The sequence below is a fragment of the Chaetura pelagica genome, unplaced genomic scaffold (assembly GCF_000747805.2).
Source record: "Chaetura pelagica isolate M959 unplaced genomic scaffold, ChaPel_1.0 scaffold455, whole genome shotgun sequence".
In the NCBI taxonomy this organism is placed as follows: Eukaryota; Metazoa; Chordata; class Aves; order Apodiformes; family Apodidae; genus Chaetura; species Chaetura pelagica.
In genome coordinates, this window is record NW_009953483.1 from 2,006,206 (window position 1) to 2,018,484 (window position 12,279).

Genomic DNA, 12,279 nt, shown 5'->3' on the forward strand with positions numbered 1-12,279 from the left:
TCCTGCTGATTTTGTGCTCAGAAATAGCTCTGTCTTTCCTAACTATTACAGCAGCCTTGCGTAAGCCTGATGTTGTGGCTAAACAGAACAAACCCCTGCTTAAAACAAAGTTTCTTATTTATGAGACCACAGTCTGGTAATGCTATAATTTTATCATGCTGCTTGTCAGCTCTGCATTGAAAGGCATGCACACCAGATGAGACTTCTTTAGGGATTAATGAAATGATACTGCTTTTATGTAAAATGGTGAAAGAAAAGAGTAAGAATAAATGAAATTAATACCTTCATTTCACAATGAAGGTAGGAAAGTGTGTGGCATAGAAAAAAAAGCCTTAGTAGTATATATTAGAATGTTTCAGAAATTATGCTTGCTACTTGATGAAGTAAATTGTTTATTGCCCTTATAACAAGCAACACAGCATTTACAAAGTGCACTGAATTTCTTCTGCTCTTTAGTATCTGCCAACTGAAGACACCAGCCTGACGTGTAAAAATACTCCATGCAATTTTACATAAGGCTAATAAAACCAAGTGACTAATTCCCAATAAAAATGCTATTCCTCTTGCATTCCTGAAGCCCTGTCCCTGGTGGGGAGATACAAGGCCCCTGCTGTGTGTGTAGTGCCTGTGCGGGCGGCCTGACTCACCAGCTCCTCAGGCTGTGCCTGGAGATACAGCCCCTGCTGGGCTGCATGCTCAGCAGGTGACTCTCCAGGTAACCCAGTCCTTCCCTTTGCCCTCTTTTGTCTGTAGCAAGTGCCATATTTTTGATGGGGGGGGTTGGTTCACCCATTACAGTAGATTTGGTGTTTCTTTGTTTATTGATGGGTTTTGATACTTTGGGTTTCTTTATAGTGTATCACTGATCCAAATAGCTGTGACTTTATGAAGTCATTGGTGCTGATGGTGAGAAATATGTGACAGCTGTAGATTATAGCAAGGGAGACTGGAAAATGGGAACTATAAAGGAACCTGCAAGAGTAGGGCCAGGCTCCTCTCAGACACTACTTTCTGTAAGATTCATATTTCTTATGGTTGCATGTATCATTATTGTTTATTAGGCAGCAATACGGAAAGAGCTGAATGAATTTAAAAGCACAGAAATGGAAGTACATGAGGAAAGTCGGCAGTTTACCAGGTGGGTGAATCCCTTGTCTTGCGTAAATTAGAGAGATGAGTGTATCCTCAACCCTCTGGAAGTCCTCTGCAGTTGTGTCACAACTCCTTGCATAGATTCCTATCATGAGTCCCCTTGAATTCTGCCTGAATCCCACCACTGATGCTGCTGGGATTCACAGTGTTGCTGGTTCCATCCCTGAAGTTTGGTAGTTGATATGGATGTGAAGGAGACTGCAGCAGATCAAGTTGCTCCATGGAAAAAGGATTTTTTTGGAAATCTGAAAAATAATCCTTTGAAATGACTCAGCATTTCCTATAGTTAACAGTCCTCAAGCACAAAAAAAACACAAATTGATTTCCTTCTCTGGCAGTACTCCCTTTGCCCATTAAAGTATACATTTTGTAGATCCATTTGGTAAGTGAGAACTAGATGATGTGTTGAACTTCACAAAAGCTCACCAGTGTTTTGGGGAGCTTCTTAAGGGTCACTTAGGCTCCTGGCAGCAGGTTCTGGGGAACAAGACATTCTAATATTCCTGTTTGCTACTTCTAATGTGTTATTCTGGATTTGTTTCCTTCTCTGCCTTGGATAACACCAAGACATTGTCTGAAGCATTATTTAAAGAGTTCTGATGTGTCCTCAGTTTTTATCAGGACTTCAGTTTTGGCTGAGTTATCCTAGGGCAAGAGGATCTGTCATCCCCACGGCATCTGTTCGTATTTTTTTTTAAGTCATGAAGGCTGAAAATTGCCACCAGCAAGAGAAAACTTGCTGTTAGGATCAGCCAACATTGCATATATTATTGCCTTCACTTCCACAGAGGTAAGTCATTTTAAAACATTTGCCCAAGAATTGGTCCCTTCCTTTTTCTTGCTGCTGTTTCCATCGAGCTCAGGATCTGAGCAAGTTATTATTAAATCCTCAAATTAAAGAGAATGTCACAAGAAAAGTTCACAATGGACAATGGCTGTTTGGGAATTTCTGGCATCTCCTAGTTCAATGCTTGTTTTCACAACTTCAGTGATTTTTATTCTCACCAAAACATGGATTTTTTATAATACTGTAATATCACTTCAGTGTAGATACATCGTTAATAAATTAGTTTTCAGAACAGCAATCCTAAGCCAGGAGATGAACCAGGAGACAAGGTTTTAATCTAGTGTTGCGTTCTGCGCATTAGAAAACGTCCTTTTCAAGCATGGACTTGTACGTGTTCATTTGGCTTCTGATGTCATTTTCTCATCAGGTAGTAGGTAGTTTATCTTCTTCAGAATATAGAAAAATACTACTTTAAAAAAATGAGCATCCTAAGGGAGAGAGGGAAAATGAGTAAGAATAGAAATCTGGCTGTGTGCTGAGAGAGATGGAGTGTAATCCCCTGCTTACATTGATATGTGTTTTGGGTTGCATTGGAATATAAGTTCAGATAGGCATGAGTCATGCAAAAAGAATTAGATACTTTTTTGCATTAATTGAAAACAGTTGAGACTGATTACAGTTGGATTCTTGAACAATGAACCAAAAATCTCAGGGATCCAGTGGAGTGACATACCAGTTTAAAAGTTATTTGTTGGGGATTTTTTGGTAGGAGTGGCTTGGAAAATGAAGTTAAAAAATAGGCACAACCAAATTGTGATTCATATGGGCAATGGTGCTATATGGTCCTGAAGAATCACAACCTGGGGGAAATCAGGCTTTCTCTGCTCCCTCTCCACCCTCTTTTTTTCACTAGTCATGTTGATGAGCCATGGCACAGAAATCAGCAGAATAACACTAGAAAAAAATAATTAAGAGCAGAATTAGATGCAGATGTTTTAAGTCAATTGCAATTTTGAAAATAAAAAGAGACTCTGTGTCCTCTGGGACCTCTCATTTAAAATTATGTACTTCACCACTAGGTTTGGATTGGTGCAACAAAAGTTTGGAGAAAACCATAGACAAAAGTCTCTGGCCAGAGAAGTAATTACTCATCTTTCAATTTTTTTCAAGGATGATCACTGGGATAGTATGAACCAAAAGGCACTTGCATTGGCAGCTGGTTAATGGAGGTTTATTCGTGAAGTTCTGTGATAGATTGGGGCAACAAGGAGGCTGCTTGTTAAAGAAAAATGCCTTGAAATATAGTTTCTTATATTATTACATATTCAATATAGGAAGCTCTTATCTTTGTCTTATTCAAATTTGATATTAAACTTGGGAAAGAAAAAAACACTGATTGTCATTGTTCATAATTTACTGTAATGACTGTCAGTTGGGCTGTTTTTCTACTCCTGGTAATTTAGATGGATTCCTTCTGTTACTTCTTAACAGAATCCAAGAAACTGAATTTCTAAAAATAGATAAATAAATGAAAGTTTTGGAAGATTGTATTAGTAGATTTTTATAAAGTGCTTCTAATGGAAATGGTAGACATAGTCCAATATGTTGTTGTTCTACACAAAGACAAAAAACCTGTGTCCTTTTTGCAAAGCAGTGTTCCCTCACTTAGCAGCTGAGTTACATACTTGTGAATGTCATCTTTTGTGTACACCTCCTTTAGCTGAGAAATGCAACCCTGTATTGTACTGTACCACATTACAGGGCTTATACGTTGCTCATTTTCTTTTCTCTTCTTTGGAACTGTTAAGAGAAAATATGTCAAACTATGTCAATCTACTGTGTTAGATGCATTGCTACGTATGCTTTCTTAAAGTTGCTGCGTCTTTTACTACTTCATGGACAGATACATTTTTAAGCCACTAAAAGAGAGATTTAGGAGTCTGGTGAGAGATGCACTGAGTACCTGATACTGTAATATTGGTGCCCTTCTTCCCTTTTACTTGTATTCATCCTATTTAAGCTGAGTTAGAATTTCAATTGCTGCTGACTCCTCACTTATTCTAGAAAAGACTGGTGACACCCTTTGGAGCAACCCACTTCTCTGTCCATCATAGAGGCAATCTGGAGTGAGGTACATGCCCTACCTAAATGTCTAAAAAAACAGTGAGGTGTATTTGGGCCTTCACGTGCCACAGTTGGCTGCTATTAATAGGAAGAAAGCATCTGCAGTGCTATAGAATTTGTTGCTTGTCTTAAAAAATCCGTAATTTTTGTTGGCATCATTTCACAGAAGGATTAAAAAACAGAAAATTAAGTTTTATGGTGTAATAAAGCTTTTCTGGTTTGCTAATAGTGTTTCCGAATAGTGGATGCAATGGTGGCTAAGTCTGTATTGGTAACAAAACAGGCTGGGGACTGTTCTCCAGCCCTGAGGCCAGCAGGCTTGGGACAGCTTGAATTCCTGTAGTTAACCTCTTCTCCCCCACTCCCCAAAAAATTATGTCCCCACATGCCCATCCTGCCTGTTGGTCTGTGCTAATCCCAGCCATGGCCAGGTGGGCCGATCAAAACTGTGCCAGGGACCACAGTGACAGGTTAATGGAATGGACAGACAGGTGTACAGCAGTGCCTGAGCCTGTTTGGTTCTCTGGTAGAGACAGACAGCAAAATAAGGAATAATTCTGTTCAGGCAAAAAAAGTAAAAAACTGGGAGAGCAAGATGAGGATCAGTGTCATTGTCAGCTGAAATAACATAATTCTAAGTTTTTAAACGATTTCTCATTTCAGGTTTCATCGTCCATAACTGACCACATCCTGTATTTCATGTAACAGTTTTCTTTGGGGAAATAACTGCGTCCTGAAGACCTGAGATTGCACTGGAACTTGACTGAGTGTGATTGTGTGCTACAGCTTACCCTGAAGTCAGTGAAGGATGTGGCCCTCTTCTTTATCAAAGGACAAATAATTTGTCTAGGAGGAGAACCTACATTACGTGTTTCTCAGCGTTAAGACAGACCATGGTTCTGTGTTTAGCCCACACAGACAAGTTTGTGGACTTCTGTGGAGCTCCACAGGTCAGGAAGAGCTGAAGACAATCGCTTGAGAGCCTGTTACCAGGAACTCACCAGACTGCACAGGGTTGTGACTGAGGGTAACTGAGAGCGGGGAGTGTGAAAATGACAAAGATTGTGGAGGTAGAGACTTCGCTTGTCAGTCCATGTTGAAAGATGGAACGGATGGGACTGATTAATGATGCACGTGGCCAGTAGGAGGAATTATTTTTTTAAAATACTGAGAGTGTGAGCAACTGTGCATGTATTTTTTTAGTGGCCACAGCCTGTCTTAGAAAGACAGCAAGCCATAAGTCCTCATGTCATCAGTACTTTAGTGAAGAACTGTAATTTTCTCTGGTGCCAGTAAATACAGTTGCCAGAAATTAGTCCTAGTATAACTCTGCTGTCTTTTTTAAAATCCCGACGCGCATGCTTCAAGTACATGGAACATTCACACAGAACAAGTAACACATTTTTTTGTTTTTAATGTTGACATGCTCTGGATCTTCAGAAATACATAAACATGATTCAAAGGACAAATAACACATGACACTATGAATGCAATTAAATGCTTCATGTTTAGAAACACTCCTTGCTGCCTGTCACTTGCCATTCAAAGCAGAGGGATCTTTCTTACCTATTGCAGGCAGTGGTAACAACTTCGACATCATGCTGGTGAGGATCCAAAATCAGAATTGAAACTGGGCACAAAAGTCTCTACTAGTCAGCTTCAGCAGTGATTATGAATGTGAGGTTTTAAGTTTAAGGACTCTTGCACTGCTTTGAAGGAAGAACTCCCAGATGAATCAGGATGCCTTCTGCCAGTGATCTTGTAAAACTGAACAGAAAAACCCTGTTTTAGTTGGGTGTAAAGAATGCTTCTCAGACTGATAAATTTTTATACTATCTTGAAATAGTATATGTGAATACAGTGCTATTAAAATTAAGTGGTATGGAGTGTGAAAGGCAATACATGGTTTTCTAAGTTGGCCCAAAGGTCTATTAAAAAGCCTGGGGCGTTGTTTACACTAAGAAATTCTCTGTCTTATATTAGCACTTATTTATCCTTTGAATTAATGTACACAACATTTTTGGGGGGTCTGGAATTCACATAGGCATACATTTAATTCAGTATTAAAATATATTTGCTATTTATCCTCTCTAATGTGTGTACATATTACAATATATTTTTGTCTTTTATGAGCCCTGTTTATTTTTTAATTTTGAAGTGTAAGTATTTCTTTTTCAGGCAATAAAATGTCTGTGTAGATGTGATTTTTACCTCAAAACCTGCAATAGATTCTTGTGGAGTGTTTTTAGTTTAATAAATTGAAGGTAATTGGTTCAGATGTCAGACTAAAGGCAGGAAGGCAGTTTGGTTGTTAAAATTAGATCTCCCTCTTTACTGATATTTAGAAGAACACCAGGTTTGCATAAATGGAGTGGACTATTTTAGTAAAGAGCACTTCTAATAACAGGAGTGTTTTCCAACAGCTGGCCATCTATTATTATTAAATAGGTTGACAAACCATTCTTAAAAAAAATATAGATTTATTTGACCGTTAGGATCACTTACATTTTATAAAATGCAATGACATACAGACCCCAAAATATCAACAACCAAATAAAATAACCATCTGCATGCTTGTAACAAAGAAAAGGAAGCAGCACCTTCCTTTTTTAATGGAATCAATAAGAAACATTAGGATTCCATTTGCAGAAAACAGTTTAGCTTCCGTGAGTCCCAATATTTTATAAATATAGAAACAGCACTTTGACATCAAGGAAGCAGTGAAAATGTATTCTCTGGCACTAAATCATACAGGAATGATCAGGCCATTAGAGTTAATGTTTGTCAGCAATTCTGATAGAATCTTAATTTTTATTTTTGGAATTGGAAGCATAAACTTAAAAGCTTACACTAGCACTTCTGCTTAAACTTTTTGTTAGTGCCAAATTTAGAAATGTGTGTCCAAAGTCTTATAAAGGCCTGCTATGTTGACTTTGAAGTGTAAAACACAGTATATCAGTTCAAAGGAAACAAGTAGACCAATTAAGTATACGTCAGTGTTGCCTTAATCACTTTCAAATGTTTGAAAGCAGCCAAGATACTACAGGCAGAAAGATTACTGTTGCATAGTCAGAATAACTTGGACAAAGGTAAAATCAGACTATGTAAACTTTATGTAAGACAGTAGTTCCACTACCATCCAGGGTACATACTGGTTACACAAGCAAACTAAAATTTGTTAAACTCTTAGAACGAAGGAAATTAGTTGACTTTGCAAAAAGACATTCTTCTATACTAGGCCTGAAAAATGGTTAGAAAGACATGTGCCACCTTCTCGTTTTAAGAATTAAAACACAAAGATGAGGATACAACTTCTGGCTCAAACTTCCTCAAGCTGTGTTTTGCCATAAAACCTGAGGATACGTAGGTGAAATATCACTTAGGCTTTCCCTGTCCTCCTTCTAGCAGGCAGAGCACTAGCCTGGATAGAGATGTTGAGCTAATATCTGATTTCTTATGTAATTTCTTATTAGAATCATAGAATCATTAATGTTGGAAAAGACCTCTAGGATCATCCAAGTACAACTGTCAACCCAACACCACCATGCCGACTAAACCGTGTCCTGAAGTGCTACGTCCACTCGTTTTTTGAACACCTCCAGGGATGGTGACTCCACCACTTCCCATGGCAGCCTGTTCCAGTGGCTGACCACTCTTTCAGTAAAGAAATTTTTCATAATAGCCAATCTCAGCCTTCCCTGGGGCAACGCATTCTTGGCCCACAATTCAGCAACCTACTTAATCAAATGTATGTAACTGGACAAAAAGAGTTGCCTTTAATGGAACTTCTGTAAAAATGTAGTATACTTGCAGGATAAGAGCTATAAACTATCCATTATATATTATACCCACACACAGACTTAGCATTGTGTATATAATTTTTATATTCTAAATATCAACTGGCAGAAAAACAATAGCTGTAAAGCGTTATCCATGGAATAAAACATTAACAAGATTTTGGTGTGTCATCATGTGCAGTGAAGCAAGTTTGCTTTACCTTATTGAGCTGCCTGAAGTCGGTTTCTGCTGTATCTCCTAGTCCTCTGTATTGATGATTTGACGCATCTTCAAGTTGTTGGAAACAATATGTCATGTTCCTGCATGCCTGTTAGAAGGGGAAAATCAGGCTAAGTTCTGAGTGAGTAATCCTTGAGGAAAAAAATAAAAATTTGTAAAAATGGCAAAAAAACCCCCACATGTTCCATGCAACACATAGTACAGTCCAGCTGGCTAAAAGGGATCAATGTGTTGATTTTTTATCAAGTTGGACGAATCATTTAAATGTCATCCACAACATATGACAAACATTACACACATAGCTATGTTCCATGGAGTCAGATTGAACTCAGTTGTCTGCATCTCCACAGAGAGAAAATTAGTAGCTTGAAGTGGTGGTTTCTGAAATGACCTCATATATCACATTTATCGGTAGGATCACACATCACAGCATGATGCTGTGGGTGCAGAAGAATGAATGCTTAATCAAATCCTAATTTCTTCACATAACAAATGGGAATGGTTCTCAAATGTCTCTCATCTCTCTTTTCTTTCAGGTAATATATATTAAAACTTACAACTGAAGTCAGTTGTTTCAAATAAAAAAATAGCCTGTCTGAATTTCCTTGAATTGAGACACATGTTGACTGAACAGGTACAAAAAAAAAATATTTAAAAAAAATTCAAGTGAAATGCTAACATTTATTTAAGCTAAATACCATTCTAAGCAGTGATTTGAAACAAGGTAGGACCCGGAGCAGTGTCTCTTGAAAATCACTGAAAGCATTCACAGCTATTTGTAGGTCTACAAGGTTGTATTTAGTTGTTGGGTTTAGCATTTACCCACAGTTGTACCTGTCCTTTGCTGTGGTGGACTTCACTGACCTCTGATGTGGTGTGGGGCAGGGCAGCCCCACCTGCTTTGGTCACAGAAAGCAGCTCTTAGAGAAGCCCCACAACCTCAGTGTTGGCATGTAAAAAAATGTATCAGATGGCCACTTTTGTTTTACTTTTTTTTTTTTTTTTCTTGAAAACCAAAAGAAAGCTATGAAACTAAGGGATGAACATGTCCCGGATACTACCAAAATCAGACCCCTCCTTCCACATGAACTCAGTGCTTTGTTTTCAGCAGAGATGCTTCAAACCCAGATCTGTAGTAACACTACAGCTATGTCAGAGAGTTTGTTTCCAAATAGCTGTCACTTAACCTGAGTGTAAACATGGTCTGAGCCACAATTTTGAATCATCATAAAATAGAGGATCCCACCAGCACAGACTCAAAACATGTATCTAGCCTGGCAGCCTGGGAATCAGCTGAACCCCCCCACTGGCTGCAGGTGGCAGAGGATCCAAGGCAGGGCAGGGAGAGCAGCAGGACAGGTCTGGCTGAGCTCTGCTGCCGGGCTACCGAGAGACTAGAACATGAGCCCCTGTCTTAGTATCTGTTAATGATTGCATTGTAAACTAAGCTGCACAAAAAGTCTACATTTGCATTAAATTAACAGGTTTGGGAGAACTGCATCTTTTAGTGCTTTCATGTCATCTGTCCTTATCTGTATCTCAAGGTACAGGACCTGTGTCACTGCTGTAAATTAAAACAAAGACATACTCAGGGTGAAAAACAGAATGGACTTCCCTCCTGCCTTTAGGAGTGCCAACATTTAGCTCCGTTATTGTTGCTATCTTTATTCTTATTGTACAAAGCCCAGTGCAATAGTCAGTGCTGGGACCTAGCTTTTGGTGAAGAAATAAAAAAGCAATTCTGAAAGCTCTTATTAGGTTGATATTGAAATCTTTTGGGTATCAATTTTTTTTTTTAAATAAAAAGATAAATTCCTCAGAACAGCTTAAAGCTTCTACTTAACAGGTATCTGGGAAACAAATCAACCAAACAAACAAAAAATTATGAAAGTGTAACTATATAAAGGGAGAGGTAGAGTAGAAATAACATATTACACTGTAATGTTTTGACAAGTTTCTATTTATTAACTTTAATGATTCATAAGGTCTTGTTTCACTGTCAGTTTTCCCATCTCATTTCCGAATTTTAATGGCAATAGAATTCATACTAACTAGATACAGCATTTCACCAGTATTTCATTATTTTCTAGAAGCTAAATATTGCATTGGATAGGGACAAAGAAAGTAATGGTATTCTCTGTATCTCCTTGTTCAATCATTAATTCTTTATATTAAAAAGTCTTGCAATACTTTGTCAAATTTTACCATATTTGAACATTACTATAGTACATGTTGCAGAACATATCTTCCTTTCACTACTTTGTGTGGTGGTATATTGGTTTGTAAACTTGTATAAATTTTGGAATTAAATACTGTGTTTTGGACAACTATTTTCACTGGTGTGATTTAAAACAAATGGCTTGTTTGGGCATCTAACTGTGTGAGTAGGGATGGGAAGGGTGTGGAGATGGCACATGCTAACTGTCTGCAAGGGTTTACACATCTCTTAAGAGTTTTACTTTTTTTCCCTAGAAGAAAAGAAATTCCATATACAACCACACTGCAAACCTAGGAGAGGTGCAAGAATGCTGCAGACCACATAGCTGTACACTCAAGAGCTAATAGGTTTGCATCCCTTCCCAGCAACTGCTCAAACAGAATGCCATGCTTTGTAGACCCCACTGTACCTTAAACAGCGGGCCCTGGAGAACGTGTGTTTCTGTGGCAGAGCTGCAATGCTCTGAGGTAGTAGGAATCCTTGTGCATGTGCCTCTTCCAGTCAAATATGCAAGGACACTGAGAGAAGACACCAGGAAGGAGGGCTTGATAACGTGTTACCACAGACGATTAGCAATACAGCTGAGAGCAAAAGCTACTTTTTCCCACTTCCAGACTGACATGATACTCAAGACCAGATTGGGTTATGTGGGAGAACGGTACAGCCACTACTACTAGATAGCAGATCACCAGGCACATGGGGTCATCCTGTGTAAGCCTGTTATCAAGTCTACATACAAGTACTTTGCACTCGTAGGGATGCCAGAGCTCCCTCAGGAACCTGGAAGCAATAAGGAGTAATCTAATCTACTTTGTTACCCCACAGATAAATGCAAAGCACTGCATTTTTAACAGTTGAGTTATTCTGCTCTTAGTATTAAAGTTACCTCATGAAAAGCGAGCTCAGCTATCCCACCTGTCGCTAGGTTTGCAGCAGAGACATATAATAGGATGGGAATTGCTCCTGTTAGGTGCAGTCCTGAAAAATTCATTCAGAGCATGTAGTCGAGGCTCCACGGGGTGTGCACTGCAACCTTCAGATGGCTGACAGCGATGAGATACCTTCAGACAGCAAGAAGAAAGGAAGGTCTAGCCTTTGCACAGATATATGCAGGGCTAATTTGCACCTTCTGACTACAGGAGTAATTCCAACTGCTGGGCAGCTCAGATCAGTTTGTGCACTTCCATGAGAGCGATGTGACGGAACTTGATGGTAAAGCTGCAAGACTTCACAGAACAATAACCAGAGAAGTTACTCCGACACTTTCGGAGCTTTAGTGACACCTACTGAAAAATAAGGAAATCCACCCTAAAACTTTTAAAGCTAGTATTTTAAGGTATAAATATGTATATATATTTAGCTGTGTGCATGTACACTCAAGTGTATAACTCTTTTTAAATTTTCCTACCTTTCCACAGCTGTTGTTCTAATTGTCTATATGGAAGAAACTGCTCCCTTCTGTGTTTTACTCTTCCCTTTTGAAGTGTAACAAAATGGCTTTACATCATATCCATAAAATACCGAACTTCTTTCTTCCTTGACAAGCAGATACACCTGTGTGATTGTGCACAGGCGTGCAACGCGCCATGGGTATGACACACACCTGGAGGGCACTCTCACAAGAAACAAGAGCTCGTGTCTGGGGAAACACTGATAATACTTACACCTGAGCCTTCAGATTCAGCCGGGAGATGAGCCTGTGTGGAGCCAGACTGCGAAGCTGTGCCCAGGGACCCCTGAGGCACACGCCGCCTCGAGAGACCCTTCCTGCCAGGCCACAAGGCCAGGACTGCTGCGCCTTCTGTCCCGCACGGCCGTTTTATACTAGTTCACTGCATTTCATTACAGCACGCGAGCACGTAGCGCGGCCAGGCCGCCGACTTGCGGGGCGGGGGGCGAGCTCGCCGGTGGCTGCAAACTCAGACACGCTTTTCTCGCCCCACCACCTCCACCGCGCCGCGGGGCCGCGCTCCATCCCGCC

General features: G+C 39.5%; 2 protein-coding genes across 2 annotated transcripts in view; both read left to right on the plus strand.

Annotated features, from left to right (window-relative positions):
- Positions 1 to 4,754, plus strand: part of PHACTR2 (phosphatase and actin regulator 2) — a 129,441-nt gene extending 124,687 nt beyond the window's left edge. Inside the window, exons 13-14 of the mRNA XM_009998550.1 lie at positions 1,062 to 1,138; positions 4,727 to 4,754. Coding sequence (XP_009996852.1) covers positions 1,062 to 1,138; positions 4,727 to 4,742 — 93 coding nt within the window. The 3' untranslated portion in view covers positions 4,743 to 4,754. The remainder of the gene's footprint in view (positions 1 to 1,061; positions 1,139 to 4,726) is intronic.
- Positions 4,755 to 5,661: 907 nt separating this feature from the next.
- LTV1 (LTV1 ribosome biogenesis factor) overlaps positions 5,662 to 12,279 on the plus strand; it is a 16,561-nt gene continuing 9,943 nt past the window's right edge. Inside the window, exon 1 of the mRNA XM_009998552.1 lies at positions 5,662 to 5,667. Coding sequence (XP_009996854.1) covers positions 5,662 to 5,667 — 6 coding nt within the window. The remainder of the gene's footprint in view (positions 5,668 to 12,279) is intronic.